The following is a 19,166-nucleotide window of genomic DNA, read 5'->3' on the forward strand; positions in this document are numbered from 1 at the left end:
ACTGCTGTACCTGCACATTTCCTTTCAACAACTGATGCACAAGGACACAAAGGTCTCGCTGAATATCCACCTCTCTCAATTTATACCCATTCAAATAATAATCTGCCATCCTATTTTTGCTACCGAAGTGGCTGACCTCACATTTATCCACATTATACTGCATCAGCCATGCAAATACCCACTCATTCAGCCTGTCCAAATCCAACGGAAGCATCACTGCATCCTCCTCACAGCTCACCCTCCCACCCAAGTTTGTATCATCTGCAAATTTGGAGATAATAGCATTTAGTTCCCTCGTCTAAATCATTAATATACAAGGTGAACAGTTAAGGTCCTACTACAGATTCCTGTGGTACCCCACTAGTCAATTGGAAAAAGACACATTTATTCCAACTCTTTTCTTCCTGTCTGCTAACCAGCTTTCTGATAAAAAGCTAGGCGAGAATGTGTGTTGTGAGGAAGATGTAAAATGGCTACAGGAGGTTTTTGACTGACACATTGAGTGGGCAAGGACATGGCAGATGGAATATAATGTGGTAAAATGTGAGGTAATACATTTTGGTAGAAAGAACAGATGTGCAGAGACTTCCTAAATGATAAGAAGTTGGAAAGTGCAGATTTATAAAGGAACCAGGGTGTCCTGGTCAATAAGTCACCGAAGGCTAGCATGTAGGTTCAGAAAGCTAGAGGAAGGCTATTCTGATCCCAGACCAGACCCCAACAGTGGCTATGATATGGAACAAGAACACCAATACTTGATTTTAATTTCATAAGACTTGTGAGGAAACGATACTTCACCCCAGGAATGATTGCACAAAGAAATAGGAATATGCCATATTAAAACAGAACTTTATTACTAACACAATATTAAAATCTTTAACATCACACCAGATATTGCTTACAATTACCCTTTAAACAATACTACTCAATACAGTGGATACAATATCCTTAATTGCTATCTTTATTCCCACTTAAACAACAAGAAAATAAACCAGATCAGTCTCAATCCACCTTAAATACCAATGGCACAGAGGAATAAAATTGCTTTACAGAGATATTCTTTGAGAAAAAGACCTTTCGACACTGCTTTACAGAAAAGATCTGACTCCTGTCAGGAATTCTGGCTGCATGTCTTCAAAAGCTTCTTCAACTGGCTTGTTTCAGCTTCCCCTCGTCCTCAGACAAGTCTGCACTGCTTTAAAGCCTGTTGATCTCTTTTTAACTAAACTGCAGAGAGCGAAGCCTGATTTGCAGTGCCAGCTTCATCCAGAACAAAACTGAAGTGAAAATGCTTTCTCAAAAAGCTTGACGCCTTAGCTCCACCCAGCAATGACATCATCTCATCAAGTTGATTTGCCCAAGCTTTTTACAATGGTTAACTGTGCTCTGGCTCCCAAACGTTTTGTTGTCTTTCAACCCAAGCAATTTTGAAAGCAGGATTTCAGCAGTCAAGCACTCTCACCTAGACTTTTAACCCTTTCCTCACCAAATACTTATAATACAATATATCTGAAATTCCTACATTCATCATAAGGCTAATGGAATCTTAGCATTTAAATCACAAGTGGATTTGAGTACAGGAGTCGTGAGGTCTTGCTTCAATTGTGGCTAGACCACATCTAGAGCAGTGTGTGCAATTTTGGTCTCATGACTTCAGAAAGGATAGTACTGCCATAGAGGGAGTGCAATGAAGTTTCACCAAACTTGTTCAGGGATGGCAGAACTGTCCAATGAAGAGACATTGGGCAAATTGGGTCAGTATTCTGTAGAGCTTCGAAGAATGAGACGATTTCACTGAAACCTACAAAATACTTAAAAGGAATAGACAGGGTAGATGCAGATAAAATGTTTCCCTTGATTTGGGGAGTCTAGAAACGGGGCCATAATTTCAAAATAAGGGGGATGCTGCTTAGGACTGAGGCGAGGATAAATTTCTTTACGGAGGGTTATGAATCTTTGGAGTTCTCTACCCCAGAGGGTTGTGGAAGCTCAATCATTAAGCAGATTGCAAATATTTGAGGCCTCAGCACTGATCCCTGTGGCACTCCATTTTTACAGCTTGCCAACCTGAAAAAGACCCATTTACCCGCCTCTCTGCTTCCTGTGAGCCAACCAATCCTTTATCCATGCTAATATGTTACCCTCGACATTATGAAATCTTATGCTGTGCAGAACCTTTGATGTGGCAACTTATTAAATGTTTTCTGGAAATCCAAGTACATAACATCTACAGGTTCCCCCCCTTCATCCACCTTGCTTGTCACTTCCTCAAAAGGAATGATTTTGGAAGGTTATAACCAATGCATCTGCTATCTCTGTAGCTACTTTCTTTAAGACCTCCAGGATCATAGAATTTACAGTGCAGGAGGCCATTCAGCCCATCGAGTCTGCACCGGCCGATGGAAAGAGCACCCCACCCAAGCCCACGCCTCCACCTTATCCCCGTAACCCAGTAATCCCACCTAACCTTTTAGACCTTAAGGGTGATTTAGTAAGGCCAATCCACCTAACCTGCACATCTTTGGACTGTGGGAGGAAACCGGAGCACCCGGAGGAAACCCACGCAGGCACGGGTAGAACGTGCAGACTCCGCACAGACAGTGACCCAAGCCGGGAATTGAACCTGGGACTCTGGAGCTGTGAAGCAACAGTGCTACCACTGTGCTACCGTGCTGCCCATGCAGGATGCAGGCCATCAGATCCTAGGGCCTTGTCAGCCTTTAGGTCGCATAGTTTTCCCAGCAACTATTCCCTAGTGATGGTAATTATTTTTATGTTTCTCCCATCCATTCGCCTCTCAATTTTCCACTGTCTTTAGGAAGCTTTCTAAGTAATCCACAGTGAAGATAGACAAAATGCGCGTTCACTGTCTCTGCCATTTCCTTGTTTTCTGTGACCATTCCCCAGGCCCTCTCGCGAGAGGACCAATGCTACTTTAGTTACCCTTTTCCTATTGTAACTCTTACCATCTGGTTTTTTTAAATTACTAACTAGCTTTCCCTCATACTCACCTTTCTCCCACTTTATCTTTTTTTAAACTCATTATTTATGGTTCTTAAAATTTGCCCAATCTTCTGACCTACCACTAACCTTTGCAGATCTGAACAGTGTTTCTTTCAATTTGATCACCTCTATCAAATTGCTTCTTAGCCTTCTCTGATCGAAAGAGACCAATCCCAGATTCTCCAGTTGGTCTATAAACCCTCAACCTTGCATACAATCGCGCATCCAACCTCTCTGAAGGTCTTCACATCTTTCCTAAAGTGTGCCACCCAGGGCAGCACGGTGGCGCAGTGGTAGCACTGCAGTCTCACGGCGCCAAGGTCCCAGGTTCGATCCCAGCTTTGGGTCCCTGTCTGTGTGGAGTTTGCACATTCTCCCCGTGTTTGCGTGAGTTTCGCCCCAACAACCCAAAGATGTGCAGGCTAGGTGGATTGAACATGCTAAATTGCCCCTTAATTGGAAAAAATGAATTGGGTACTCTAAATATTTTTTAAAAAGTGTGCTACCCAGAATGGGACATAAAATGCCAGCCAAACTAGTGTTTTATAAAGGTTCATCATAATTCTTTGGCGTTTGTACTCTCTGAAGCTATGTATCTATAAAGCCCAGGATCACACAGGCTTTGTAAAGTGCTTTGTCCTGCCAGCTTCAGCAGAACACCCCCAGATTCCCGTCTGCTCTGGGACCCCCTTTAAAATTGTATCAACTTGGTAATGGTGAGCCTTCTGTGCACATTGACCTTTAGAGGAACAATAAGTTGACCCTGCAGGTTGACACCTGAATAGCCACTTTTGAGAGAGTTACCAATGGGCAAACCATGCACGTAGAATAGTACTCCAACCAGGGTTAGCACCGTCAGCAGAGAAGGGGAGGGTAGAAAATGAGAAAAGGAGGGGAGAAAGAATAAAATCATTTTTAAAACACCCCACGGGAGTGCTTACCTTCCAATCTGCATTGTGGGCTCGGTGGAATATACTGTCCCGGTGAAGCCAGTGTGCTCTGTGATGTACGGCAATGCCATCATACAGTGGTAATTTGAGATCAGGATGACATCCACAGTAGAGAGGTCCAGCAACTCAGTCTGCAGTGGAGGTCACAAAGCATTTTAGAAGAACGCAACTACAAAGTGAAACAAACACTCAGTGCAAAGGGCACAATACCGTTTGCATACTCTGCCTAAGGAAGGAAGGAATGTTTAAGACGGGGCTTCCCAAACTGGGGCTCACAAGATGAGATTCTGGGGTTGGAATGGCTGCCGCAGTGATCCGACTGAATGTTAACAGCTGTGAGGTCCCTTTAAATCCTTGTAGTTTTTTTAATGGTGGGTTTGGCCTAAATGGCCAATCTTTCAGGCCTGATTCCCGCTGAAAGATTAAAAATTCTGCCCCCCTGCTCTCACAGATCTCTCCCTGCTCCCCACTCCTGCTGTCTCAGCTCCCACTGAGGGGTCACAACAATTTCAATGCCTCGAATCGAGATCCCAGTGGGAAAATGCACTCTCCTAATGACTGTGCATAAAAATGTTATCGTTCTGAAAAAAAAACAATGGGGCCCCCACCACCCAGTTCCTTTCGCTCTTTGTCACTGGTAGCATGATTAGTGAGGGTGAAGCTCCCGCTTTTCAGAGCAGCTCCAGTCATTTTCACCATTGTCCCAACGTCAGACTGGCCAGGTATTGATCCTCAGGTGCCTGACCCAAGGAATGCATGCCATTCGTAGAATTTACAGTGCAGAAGGAGGCCATTCGGCGCATCGAGTCTGTACCAGCCCTTGGAAGAGCACCCTACCTAAGCCCACACTCCACCCTATCCCCGTAACCCAAACTAACCTTTTTGAACACCAAGGGCAATTTAGCATGGTCAATCCACCTAACCTGCACATCTTTGGACTGTGGGATGAAATCGGAGAACCCAGAGGAAACCCACGTAGACACAGGGAGAACGTGCAGTCTCCACACAGACAGTGACCCAAGCTGGGAATCGAACCGGAGACCCTGGAGCGGTGAAGCAACTGTGCTAACCACTGTGCTACCCATAATCTCCAAAGTGCAACAAATCCCAATTGCTGTATATCCCATGTGATGCCACTCAATGCTCCTATTGAAAACCAATAGGATCGACATACCTCAGCAACTCTCTGTAACCTTCGACAGTGTTAATCATATCACAGAATCACATAAAATACAGCGCAGGAACGGCCGTTTGGCCCGTCTGGACTGGCCTATGGCACCTGATGTTCCAATCTTCATCCCATTTGCCAGCACTTAGCCCATAGCCTCGAATGTTAAGACGTGCCAAGTGTTCATCCAGGTATTTTTTAATGGATGTGAAGCAATCCGCCTCTACCACCCTCCCAGACCGTCAACACCCTCTGGGTAAATTGGCATGTGAATATGAATGGCAAGCTACAGAAATCCTTACTGCTAAAGATGCCAGTGTGAATGGGAGTCCATTATTTTATTGCCAGAGGTCCCAGTATGAATGGGAGTCCACTGACTTTGCTACTGGACATAACCACACCAATCGAATATAATGTGCCACAACGAACATCAAATGATTGCTCTTTCTCATGCAAAGTCACAATGTAATTTTTTTTACCTCAGGTAGGCAGAATTCTGGTACAGAGTCAACGAACACTCGCCCAGCGCAATCTTTCAGCTCCTACAATTGAAACATTAAATTAACGCCATTTAAAACAAATAATTATTGATGGTTTCTGAATGAGAGAGGTAAAATGTGTGCAGTATTCAGAGTCCCCAATTCACAATTGTGTGAATAACCGTGACCAGCATCCCAAAGTTGCATCCTTAATCTCCGCCTTTACCTTGTGTGCTCAGTGACGTCACTATAGGGATGGAGTCACTCCATGTCTACACTGCACCTCTCTCGAGTCTACAATGGCTACTGTGCTGTCCGACAAGATGAGGATCTACAAGATCTCATCGAGGGCCAAACTTATCCTGTGTTTGTCTTGTTAAAAGCCCCGAGTACCGTACTCCAGCTGCAGTGTTCTAGGAACTAAGGAGTAGGTGTTGAGATCCAGCTGCCACATTCATTTGCAGGTAAGCCTGCAACAGGTCACTCTTTCTGAACCTTTGTCCTCTTGCTAGGCCTGCGAACCAATCTTCAATCAATGGTAGCGGGTATTGATTCACACATCGTGCTGGATTGATTGTTGTCTTAAAATCTCTGCAGATACAAATTATACCATCCTGTTTCATGACAGGTACTCCTGGTGGCGGGTTCCAACACTCCTGTTTCCACATGTCTTAGTAGTCTGGAATTAGGGAGAGAGCAGCCCTGGTATCGACCTCCATTTTAATAGGTTTCCCATTCAACTTTGGCAAAAACGGTGAGACTCACGCTGGACTGATAGCACGTTCAACTTTAATTCTTCATCAGAATGGATGGTTTTAGTTTCATTGTGGTTGTTATTCTTTTCTTCCACATTGTGAATTTTTTTGGGTTGAATTCATTTTGTTTCTTCCTTTGAATGAGTTTGATGTATTCCTTTGAGCATTCTTCTCTGGAGAAGTTATTTTACTCCAGTAAGCTTTTGCTGTGTGGTCAGTTCTGCCACATTTTTTACACTGGCTGTCTTGCTCCAGCGAACAGCCTGTAAATGACCCATTCTTGCACAGCAATGACACATCTGTTGCCGGGCCGACCTCTTCTGGGAAGCAGCCAGTTTATTGGTCCTCGTGCTTGTTCCAAGCTGAGAAGCCTCCTTAGCCGTGAGCTCCATTGAAATGGCAACATCTAATGCAATCTTCAGGCTTAGATTAATTCCATTAATAACTTTCTTTGAATGGTTAATTTTTCAAACCACACACTAAGTGATCTCCAATTGTGTCGTCTAATGAATCACCAAATTTACAAAACTCTGCAAGTTGCTCGAGGGTTGCAAAGAACTGCGCAATATAGCCTTATAGCTGATTCCTTCAAAGAAATCCAGATCTCGCCGTAATAATAAAGGGCTTTGGTGAATAATGCTCTTCTAATATTGTCACCAGTTCGTGATAGGTCTTATCCCCAGGTTGCTCAGGCTGAACGAAGCTTCCTAGCAAATTAAAAGTTTTGCTTCTGATTGTACTTAAGAATGCAGTGGCCTTAATCTCTTCCAATATTGTGTTGGCTAAAATATAATAATGGAATCTCTCTGAACATGATTTCCAATTAGTTGTCATCAAAAGGTCCCATTGCGCCAATATTTTCCACCATTTTTCACGGTATCAGAATGCTCTATCCATCCACTTAATTCAGTGGTCTAGTTCATTCCAGGTCGATTACCAATTTGTAACAGCTTTAACTTGCACCAGCTTTACTTTCATGCAAGCTATGATGACCTTTTGTGCTCTGCGTTGCACTATCTCAGTGGGTCTTGCTGTACTGCACGTCGCAAGCCCCGCAGCAAAACTCCTCAAATTGCCGGTTTGAAATCAGTACGGGCTCTTCCTTTGAGATTTTGCCCCAAAACCTTATCGGTTCCCATGCCAGCGATTTCTGACTTTTTGTTAATCAGTTGATCAATTGATCTGTTGAAGCTGCTCCACTCCAGCCATGTTTTAAAAACAAAAGTTTTTTTTTCTTTCTTCTGATCTGTTCCTTGTTACCTATTTTCTTTTTGTAAACTGTTGTTTCTTTAGACTAACAATACAAAAGAAATAGAGTGCTGTAGCATGTGGGTTTGATGCAAGATTAACAGAGGTTTATTGAGTAGGTCTTCACTGTACAAGGTTTGACACTAGCCTCCTGCAGAAGCCAGGGAAGTAGCCGATGACGTCATATAAGCCACGTGACTCTGTTCTTAAAGAGACATTGCACACAATGACAAAAGCCCACATATATTTTTAAAAATAAATTTAGAGTACCCAATTAATTTTTTCCAATTAAGGGGCAATTTAGCGTGGCCAATTCACTTAGCCTGCACATCTTTGGGTTGTGGGGACGAAACCCACGCAAACTCCACGTGGACAGTGTCCCAGAGTCGGGATCGAACCTAGGACCTCGGTGCCGTGAGGCAGCAGTGCTAACCACTGCGCCACCGTGCTACCCTAATAGCCCACATATATAACAAATTTTAACGAGATTTTGTGACTCTCAGTGGTCACTGGCGTTTGGACGAGCTGCTGAAAAATCTGTGGGATCTGACTTTGTCCCATCTGCCATTTAATGTGCAGTGTGGTGTGTTCCCCCAGTTTTCCTTTTTTTTAATAAATATTTTATTGAAAATTTTTGGTCAACCAACACAGTACATTGTGCATCCTTTACACAATATTATAACAACACAAATAACAATGACCTATTTTATAAACAAAAAATGAATAAATAATAAATAACAAAAATGAAACTGCCTTATCACAAGTAACACTCTCCAAAAATATAATTTTACAGTCCAATATATAATTATCTGTCGCAACGATCTATACATATTATACAGTATATATTAACAACCCTGAGAGTCCTTCTGGTTCCTCCTCCCCCCCCTCCCCCCCCTCCCCCCCTCCCCCCCACCCCCCCTCCTCCCCCCCACACCCCCCACCCCCCCCCCCACCCCACCCCCCCTCCCCACACCCCCCTCCCCACACCCCCTTCTTCCCCCCCTCTCCCCCCCCTACCCCCCCTCTCCCGATCCTGGGCTGCTGCTGCTGCCTTATTTTTTCCATTCCATCTATCTTTCTGCGAGGTATTCGACGAACGGTTGCCACCGCCTGGTGAACCCTTGAGCCGACCCCCTTAGAACGAACTTAATCCGCTCTAGCTTTATAAACCCCGCCATGTCATTTATCCAGGTCTCCACCCCCGGGGGCTTGGCTTCTTTCCACATTAACAATATCCTGCGCCGGGCTACTAGGGACGCAAAGGCCAAAACATCGGCCTCTCTCGCCTCCTGCACTCCCGGCTCTTGTGCAACCCCAAATATAGTCAACCCCCAGCTTGGTTCGACCCGGACCCCCACTACTTTTGAAAGCACCTTTGTCACCCCCATCCAAAACCCCTGTAGTGCCGGGCATGACCAAAACATATGGGTATGATTCGCTGGGCTTCTCGAGCACCTCGCACACCTATCCTCCACCCCAAAAAATTTACTGAGCCGTGCTCCAGTCATATGCGCCCTGTGTAATACCTTAAACTGAATCAGGCTTAGCCTGGCACACGAGGACGACGAGTTTACCCTGCTTAGGGCATCTGCCCACAGCCCCTCCTCGATCTCCTCCCCCAGCTCTTCTTCCCATTTCCCTTTTAGTTCATCTACCATAGTCTCCCCTTCGTCCCTCATTTCCCTATATATATCTGACACCTTACCATCCCCCACCCATGTCTTTGAGATCACTCTGTCCTGCACCTCTTGTGTCGGGAGCTGCGGGAATTCCCTCACCTGTTGCCTCGCAAAAGCCCTCAGTTGCATATACCTGAATGCATTCCCTTGGGGCAACCCATATTTCTCGGTCAGCGCTCCCAGACTCGCGAACTTCCCATCCACAAACAGATCTTTCAGTTGCGTTATTCGTGCTCTTTGCCACATTCCATATCCCCCATCCATTCCCCCCGGGGCAAACCTATGGTTGTTTCTTATCGGGGTCCCCCCCAAGGCTCCAGTCTTTCCCCTATGCCGTCTCCACTGTCCCCAAATCTTCAGTGTAGCCACCACCACCGGGCTTGTGGTGTAGTTCCTCGGTGAGAACGGCAATGGGGCTGTCACCATAGCCTGTAGGCTAGTCCCCCTACAGGGCACCCTCTCTAATCTCTTCCACGCCGCTCCCTCCTCCTCTCCCATCCACTTACTCACCATTGAAATATTAGCGGCCCAATAATACTCACTTAGGCTCGGTAGTGCCAGACCCTCCCTATCCCTGCTACGCTGTAAGAATCCCTTCCTCACTCTCGGGGTCTTCCCGGCCCACACAAAACCCATGATGCTCTTTTCAATCCTTTTTAAAAAAGCCTTCGTGATCACCACCGGGAGGCACTGAAACACAAAGAGGAATCTCGGGAGGACCACCATCTTAACCGCCTGCACCCTCCCTGCCAGTGACAGGGATACCATATCCCATCTCTTGAAATCCTCCTCCATTTGTTCCACCAACCGCGTTAAATTTAACCTATGCAATGTGCCCCAATTCTTGGCTATCTGGATCCCCAGGTAACGAAAGTCCCTTGTTACCTTCCTCAACGGTAGGTCCTCTATTTCTCTACTCTGCTCCCCTGGATGCACCACAAACAACTCACTTTTCCCCATGTTCAATTTATACCCTGAAAAATCCCCAAACTCCCCAAGTATCCGCATTATTTCTGGCATCCCCTCCGCCGGGTCTGCCACGTATAGTAGCAAATCGTCCGCATACAAAGATACCCGGTGTTCTCCTCCTCCTCTAAGTACTCCCCTCCACTTCTTGGAACCCCTCAACGCTATCGCCATGGGCTCAATCGCCAGTGCAAACAATAATGGGCACAGAGGGCATCCCTGCCTTGTCCCTCTATGGAGCCGAAAATATGCAGATCCCCGTCCATTCGTGACCACGCTCGCCATCGGGGCCCTATACAACAGCTGCACCCATCTAACATACCCCTCTCCAAAACCAAATCTCCTCAACACCTCCCACAAATAATCCCACTCCACTCTATCAAATGCTTTCTCGGCATCCATCGCCACTACTATCTCCGTTTCCCCCTCTTGTGGGGCCATCATCATTACCCCTAACAGCCTCCGTATATTCGTGTTCAGCTGTCTCCCCTTCACAAACCCAGTTTGGTCCTCGTGGACCACCCCCGGGACACATTCCTCTATTCTCATTGCCATTACCTTGGCCAGGATCTTGGCATCTACATTTAGGAGGGAAATAGGTCTATAGGACCCGCATTGTAGCGGGTCCTTTTCCTTCTTTAAGAGAAGCGATATCGTTGCTTCAGACATAGTCGGGGGCAGTTGTCCCCTTTCCTTTGCCTCATTAAAGGTCCTCGTCCCAGTTTTCCTTTTAACTCATATTTATCTCATGTGAATTTTGAAGTTTAGAGTATAAGATGGGTATTGTAGATTGTTTTACTTTGGGACATGTTTAAAACCATGGAAGCCCGTGAAAACTTCTCCAAGTGGGTAAGTGGGATTTCAAACGTAGTCTATTTTAGTGGTCTCCAACTGGATAGTAACACACTTTAATGGAAATGATATACATCAGAGGAGACATCAGGGAGGGAGAGCGAGAGCACTAGAGATGGAGAGAGAGAGAGAAATAACAAATCTTCTCACCCAAATTAAGAAAGACAAAAATGTTTCCTGCAGAAGTGTGTGAATAATTGTGACCAGCATTCAGGGTGGATTTCTCACATTTGTACAGTAAATAGCTTCCGTTCGATCATACCTTTTCAAGCATGGTGTTTCCATCTTTTGAAATCCAGCCTGGCAGCTTAGAAAGTCTTGGGCTTGGAGAGAAAAAACAAACATGGTTAAAAAAAAACCTTTGCCCCAATCTACCTATTTTCATCGACATGATGAAAAAAAAAGACTCGCTATCAAAGCTTGCATTCACCGGAATAGATTGCAAGAATTTGTCAACTATAATGCAATAAGAATTTATACCGCATGGGGAGACAGTGCTGATTGGATGGCCAGTGGACTCTGATTGGTGATGCACCATGTAACAGGTAACTGCCCAGCTTTGTTCCAATTCAAACTAAGCAGGTTGACTGATTGCCTTGGGGGATGAGCCAGGGAATGGCTATTACCCAAGCTTCTGTTTTGTTGGAAAAGGGGCAATGTGTCAACATGTTCCTTTTTGTCTGCAAAGGACAGGGCCCACTGTGTGAATATACATGTCTTCCCATGCATGTGTAAGGGAGCCACACTGCGAGCCTGACTAATAATCTAAAAATGCTTTTCAGTGCAGTTCTTCACACAACCAGGTTTAGTAGGTGTTGTCCAATCACAGAATCACAATTAGCATTGTACACTATGCTAGAAGCCACAGAAATTCACACACCGGCCCCTTTCTCCTTTTCCAGGTTCCAGATCACTGGTCACTGTATGTTGATTGTGGAGTGACTAGAAATTGCAGAGATTTTCCATTATTTCTGTTGTAGGAATTCCAGCCCAATGCAGATACTTGAAATTATTTTACTTCAATATTGATTTGTTTGACAATCACTATTCCCCACTCTCATCTGAGGTTATATAGAACAATGGGCGGCACAGTGGTTAGCACTGACACTTCTCAGTGCCAGAGACCCAGGTCCAATTGCGGCTTTGGGTGACAGTCTGTGTGCAGTTTGCACGTTCTCCCCGTGTCTGAGAGAGTTTCCTCCGGATGCTCCGGTTTCCACCCACAGTCCAAAGATGTGCAGGTTAGGTGGGGTTATGGGGAGGGCATTCTTTCAGAGGATTGGTGCAGACTCGATGGGCCTCCTTCTGCACTGTACCAATTCTATGGCTCTATTCGTCCGGCCTCCCATTTTGTGCTGGTACATGCACTTGCTGGTGCCGTTCATGTTACCACACATAAACTCCTCCAGATCTCACTGGCACTCTTTACCTCCCTCTAATGGAACTAGTCTTCTTCAATTTCCACCCCCGCCCACCCCAACCACAGCTCTGATCAGATGTGCAGCTGTTCCAAAGGACTGAACTTTGCTGTTGAAGGCCATTCCAGATCCTGCAAATTCATGGATATTATATCCACACAGCGCAATCCCACTGGCACAGCAGCAACATCAGGTAGGTGCAGGATGTGTTTTGGGGTGTGGTGGGTGAATGCGAGACAGAACTTGCCCTTGGAAAGAACACCCTACTTAATCCCACGACCCCACCCTATCCTCATACCCCAGTAACCCCAACCAACCTTTTGGACACCAAGGGGCAAATTTAGCATGGCCAATCCACCTAACCTGCACATCTTTGGACTGGGTGGTATATTTGACAAAATGAATTATCGGTGGAGCCTGTGTCATTTACGATTTTAAATGTTACCTAGAAAGATTGGAATATTCAATAAGAGAAACTTACCTGTGGACAAGCGGCAAAGGCAAGAAGTGGAGAGCTGAGGTCATGTCTAACCCACAGTCAAGCATGATGGTGGTGGACTTGAACTTCAGGACATTGCATGGTATTGTCGGATGACCAGACAAGCAGTACTGAGGGAAGAAGCAAAAGAACAGGGTTTCACTGCTCACAGAGACACACACAGACACACACACAGGGTTCAGTACCATTCCCCATTCCTCAGATACTGAAGCAGACCCTGACCACATGCAAGTCTAATGTTTTAAAATCGGAAGCTGAGCTTGCAGCGGTCTCCTCATCTTTTTTTTAAATTTATTTATTTAAATTTAGAGTACCCAATTCATTTTTTCCAATTAAGGGGTAATTTAACGCTGTCAATTCACCTACCCTGCACATCTTTTGGGTTGTGGGGGCGAAACCCACGCAAACACGGGGAGAATGTGCAAACTCCACACAGACAGTGACCCAGAGCCGGGATCGAACCTGGGACCTCGGCGCCGTGAGGCAACAGGGCTAATCCACAGCGCCACCGTGCTGCCCCGTGGTTTCCTCATCTTCAAGGATATCAGCATTTTCTCTGTCAGCTGGATAACTGGGCAGTGCCCAGTTGGACAACATTCAGGCTTGGGCTACTAGATGATTGCCAAGTAAATTGCACAACTCAAGTTTCAGGCAATAACGATTCCCAACGAGGGAGAATCTAACCATCTCCAATTGAAATTCAATGGCATGACTTCCGGGTGCGGCGATGACCAGCTGAGTCGCACATTTCGGCAGCTCCCTGTGAAACGGACTTTTGGGCTCTTGATAGGAGCCCCAACGGCAATTTTGACGGCTAAAAACACTGTGCGGTAAACCAGAAGGGAATCCCCCCTGGATACGGATGGAAAAAGGAGGGGGAAGTGGCCAGATTGCAGTGGATCCTTTAGAACAGCGGCAAGGAAGGCAAGCAAAAACCAAGATGGCGTCGGAAGGTGGCAGTTTAACATGGGGCCCTGAACAACAAGAGTTCTTGAAATGCTGTGTGGAAGAGATCAAAAAGGAAATGAAGAAAGAGCTGTTGGCCCCGATACTACAGGCGATCGAAGGGCTAAAGGAGGAACAAAAGACCCAGGAGCAGGAGCTTCGGGTCGTGAAGGCAAAGGCAGCCGAGAATGAGGACGATATACAGGGCCTGGTGGTGAAGACGGAGACGCAGGAGGCACATCAGAAACGATGTGTGGAAAGGTTGGAGGCACTGGAAAACAACGCAAGGAGGAACAACCTGAGGATTCTTGGTCTTCCTGAAGGTGTGGAGGGAGCGGACGTCGGGGCATATGTGAGCACGATGCTGCACTCGTTAATGGGAGCGGAGGCCCCGGCAGGTCTGTTGGAGGTGGAGGGAGCATACCGAGTGATGGCGCGAGGACCGAGAGCAGGAGAAATTCCCAGAGCCATAGTGGAGAGATTCCTCCGTTTTAAGGATAGAGAAATGGTCCTTAGATGGGCAAAGAAAACTCGGAGTAGTAAATGGGAGAACGCGGTGATCCGCGTTTATCAAGACTGGAGTGCGGAGGTGGCGAGAAGGAGGGCGAGCTTTAATCGGGCCAAGGCGGTGCTTCATAAAAAGAAGATAAAATTTGGAATGCTGCAACCGGCAAGACTGTGGGTCACATATCGAGAGAGGCACCACTACTTTGAGACGGCGGATGAAGCGTGGACTTTTATTGTGGAAGAAAAACTGGAATGAGCGGGTTATTAAAAAGAACGTTCGAACAAAGTGGTGGGGCGAATGTGGGAGGCAAAGACGGGTTTTATGTACTAATCCTGCGATGGGGTAACTTTTCTCTCTCCCACAGGTGGTGATGGGGGGAGGAGGGGAGGTGGAGGAGATGGGGCGTTGGCCATTGGGGGCGGGGCCAAGGGAGAAGCGCGGGCTTGGTTCCCGCGCTATGATAATCATGGCGGGAATAGAGAAGCAGGAAGGAGGGGGCGTCGCACGGTGCGAGCCGAGGTCACGGGGGGAAGCCGAGGTCAGCCAGAGTTTGCTGACTTCTGGGAGCAACATGGGGGGAGTAATTACGCTAGCGGGGGATCTAGCGGGGGGGGTGGGAGGGGGGAATTACTGGGTTGCTGCTGCTGGGGAGAGGGGGGAGCTGGTATGGGAGAGGATGGGCGGGGGGGCACCGCCTGGGGGAGATACAGCTGCGTGGGAACCGGGTGAGGAGCTGGAAAAAGGTGATGGCTAATCGACAAGGGGGGGGGGGTAGGAAGCCCCCCAACTCGGCTGATCACGTGGAACGTGAGAGGGCTGAACGGGCCGATAAAGAGGGCACGGGTACTCGCACACCTTAAGAAACTTAAGGCAGATGTGGTTATGTTACAGGAAACGCACCTGAAACTGATAGACCAGGTTAGGCTACGCAAAGGATGGGTGGGGCAGGTGTTCCATTCGGGGCTAGATGCAAAAAACAGGGGGGTGGCTATATTAGTGGGGAAGCGGGTAATGTTCGAGGCAAAGACTATAGTGGCGGATAACGGGGGCAGATACGTGATGGTGAGTGGCAAACTACAGGGGGAGACGGTGGTTTTGGTAAACGTATATGCCCCGAACTGGGATGATGCCAATTTTATGAGGCGGATGCTAGGACGCATTCCGGACCTAGAGATGGGAAAGCTGATAATGGGGGGAGATTTTAATACGGTGTTGGAACCAGGGCTGGATAGGTCGAAGTCCAGGACTGGAAGGAGGCCGGCAGCAGCCAAGGTACTTAAAGATTTTATGGAGCAGATGGGAGGTGTAGACCCGTGGAGATTTAGCAGACCTAGGAGTAAGGAGTTCTCGTTTTTCTCCTATGTCCATAAAGTCTACTCGCGAATAGACTTTTTTGTGCTGGGTAGGGCATTGATCCCGAAGGTGAGGGGAACGGAGTATACGGCTATAGCCATTTCGGATCACGCTCCACACTGGGTGGACTTGGAGATAGGGGAGGAAACAGGAGGGCGCCCACCCTGGAGAATGGACATGGGACTAATGGCAGATGAGGGGGTGTGTCTAAGGGTGAGGGGGTGCATTGAAAAGTACTTGAAACTCAATGATAATGGGGAGGTCCAGGTGGGAGTGGTCTGGGAGGCGTTGAAGGCGGTGGTTAGAGGGGAGCTGATATCAATAAGGGCACATAAAGGGAAGCAGGAGAGTAAGGAACGGGAGCGGTTGCTGCAAGAACTTTTGAGGGTGGACAGACAATATGCGGAAGCACCGGAGGAGGGACTGTACAGGGAAAGGCAAAGGCTACATGTAGAATTTGACTTGCTGACTACAGGCACTGCAGAGGCACAATGGAGGAAGGCACAGGGTGTACAGTACGAATATGGGGAGAAGGCGAGCAGGTTGCTGGCACACCAATTGAGGAAAAGGGGAGCAGCGAGAGAAATAGGGGGAATGAGGGATGAGGAAGGAGAGATGGAGCGGGGAGCGGAGAGAGTGAATGGAGTGTTCAAGACATTTTATAAAAAATTATATGAAGCTCAACCCCCGGATGGGAGGGAGAGAATGATGGGCTTCTTGGATCGGCTGGAATTTCCCAAGGTGGAAGAGCAGGAAAGGGTGGGACTGGGAGCACAGATCGAGGTAGAAGAAGTGGTGAAAGGAATTAGGAGCATGCAGGCGGGAAAGGCCCCGGGACCGGATGGATTCCCAGTCGAATTCTATAGAAAATATGTGGACTTGCTCGCCCCAGTACTGACGAGGACCTTTAATGAGGCAAAGGAAAGGGGACAACTGCCCCCGACTATGTCTGAAGCAACGATATCGCTTCTCTTAAAGAAGGAAAAGGACCCGCTACAATGCGGGTCCTATAGACCTATTTCCCTCCTAAATGTAGATGCCAAGGTCCTGGCCAAGGTAATGGCAATGAGAATAGAGGAATGTGTCCCGGGGGTGGTCCACGAGGACCAAACTGGGTTTGTGAAGGGGAGACAGCTGAACACAAATATACGGAGGTTGTTAGGGGTAATGATGATGGCCCCACCAGAGGGAGAAACGGAGATAGTAGTGGCGATGGATGCCGAGAAAGCATTTGATAGAGTGGAGTGGGATTATTTGTGGGAGGTGTTGAGGAGATTTGGTTTTGGAGAGGGGTATGTTAGATGGGTGCAGCTGTTGTATAGGGCCCCAGTGGCGAGCGTGGTCACGAATGGACGGGGATCTGCATATTTTCGGCTCCATAGAGGGACAAGGCAGGGATGCCCTCTGTCCCCATTATTGTTTGCACTGGCGATTGAGCCCCTGGCGATAACGTTGAGGGGTTCCAAGAAGTGGAGGGGAGTGCTATGGGGAGGAGAAGAGCACCGGGTATCTTTGTATGCGGACGATTTGCTACTATACGTGGCGGACCCGGCGGAGGGGATGCCAGAAATAATGCGGATACTTGGGGAGTTTGGGGATTTTTCAGGGTATAAATTGAACATGGGGAAAAGTGAGTTGTTTGTGGTGCTTCCAGGGGAGCAGAGTCGAGAAATAGAGGACCTACCGTTGAGGAAGGTAACAAGGGACTTTCGTTACCTGGGGATCCAGATAGCTAAGAATTGGGGCACATTGCATAGGTTAAATTTAACGCGGTTGGTGGAACAGATGGAGGAGGATTTCAAGAGATGGGATATGGTATCCCTGTCAATGGCAGGGAGGGTGCAGGCGGTTAAGATGGTGGTCCTCCCGAGATTCCTCTTTGTGTTTCAGTGCCTCCCGGTGGTGATTACGAAGGCTTTTTTAAAAAGGATTGAAAAGAGCATCATGGGTTTTGTGTGGGCCGGGAAGACCCCGAGAGTGAGGAAGGGATTCTTACAGCGTAGCAGGGATAGGGGGGGGCTGGCACTACCGAGCCTAAGTGAGTATTATTGGGCCGCTAATATTTCAATGGTGAGTAAGTGGATGGGAGAGGAGGAGGGAGCGGCGTGGAAGAGATTAGAGAGGGCGTCCTGTAGGGGGACTAGCCTACAGGCTATGGTGACAGCCCCATTGCCGTTCTCACCGAGGAACTACACCACAAGCCCGGTGGTGGTGGCTACACTGAAGATTTGGGGACAGTGGAGACGGCATAGGGGAAAGACTGGAGCCTTGGGGGGGTCCCCGATAAGAAACAACCATAGGTTTGCCCCGGGGGGAATGGATGGGGGATATGGAATGTGGCAAAGAGCAGGAATAACGCAACTGAAAGATCTGTTTGTGGATGGGAAGTTCGCGAGTCTGGGAGCGCTGACCGAGAAATATGGGTTGCCCCAAGGGAATGCATTCAGGAATATGCAACTGAGGGCTTTTGCGAGGCAACAGGGGAGGGAATTCCCGCAGCTCCCGACACAAGAGGTGCAGGACAGAGTGATCTCAAAGACATGGGTGGGGGATGGTAAGGTGTCAGATATATATAGGGAAATGAGGGACGAAGGGGAGACTATGGTAGATGAACTAAAAGGGAAATGGGAAGAAGAGCTGGGGGAGGAGATCGAGGAGGGGTTGTGGGCAGATGCCCTAAGCAGGGTAAACTCGTCGTCCTCGTGTGCCAGGCTAAGCCTGATTCAGTTTAAGGTATTACACAGGGCACATATGACTGGAGCACGGCTCAGTAAATTTTTTGGGGTGGAGGATAGGTGTGCGAGGTGCTCGAGAAGCCCAGCGAATCATACCCATATGTTTTGGTCATGCCCGGCACTACAGGGGTTTTGGATGGGGGTGACAAAGGTGCTTTCAAAAGTAGTAGGAGTCCGGGTCGAACCAAGCTGGGGGTTGGCTATATTTGGGGTTGCACAAGAGCCGGGAGTGCAGGAGGCGAGAGAGGCCGATGTTTTGGCCTTTGCGTCCCTAGTAGCCCGGCGCAGGATATTGCTAATGTGGAAAGAAGCCAAGCCCCCGGGGGTGGAGACCTGGATAAATGACATGGCGGGGTTTATAAAGCTAGAGCGGATTAAGTTCGTCCTAAGGGGGTCGGCTCAAGGGTTCACCAGGCGGTGGCAACCGTTCATCGAATACCTCGCAGAAAGATAGACGGAATGGGAAAAAGAAGGCAGCAGCAGCAGCCCAGGATCGGGGGGGAGGGGGGGGGGGAAGAGGAGGAACCAGAAGGACTCTCAGGGTTGTTAATACATACTGTATAATATGTATAGGTCGTTGCTACAGATAATTATATATTGGACTGTTA

The 19,166-nt window shown here is 47.7% G+C and overlaps 1 protein-coding gene across 1 annotated transcript in view; it reads right to left on the bottom strand.

Moving 5' to 3' along the window:
- The window catches only part of ints9 (integrator complex subunit 9), a 58,431-nt gene that overhangs the window by 34,192 nt on the left and 5,073 nt on the right, over positions 1 to 19,166 (bottom strand). Inside the window, exons 2-5 of the mRNA XM_072513265.1 lie at positions 13,000 to 13,127; positions 11,363 to 11,423; positions 5,601 to 5,663; positions 3,945 to 4,084 (exon numbers count right to left, since the gene is read on the bottom strand). Coding sequence (XP_072369366.1) covers positions 3,945 to 4,084; positions 5,601 to 5,663; positions 11,363 to 11,423; positions 13,000 to 13,127 — 392 coding nt within the window. The remainder of the gene's footprint in view (positions 1 to 3,944; positions 4,085 to 5,600; positions 5,664 to 11,362; positions 11,424 to 12,999; positions 13,128 to 19,166) is intronic.

The sequence above is a fragment of the Scyliorhinus torazame genome, chromosome 1 (assembly GCF_047496885.1).
Source record: "Scyliorhinus torazame isolate Kashiwa2021f chromosome 1, sScyTor2.1, whole genome shotgun sequence".
Lineage (NCBI taxonomy): Eukaryota > Metazoa > Chordata > Chondrichthyes > Carcharhiniformes > Scyliorhinidae > Scyliorhinus > Scyliorhinus torazame.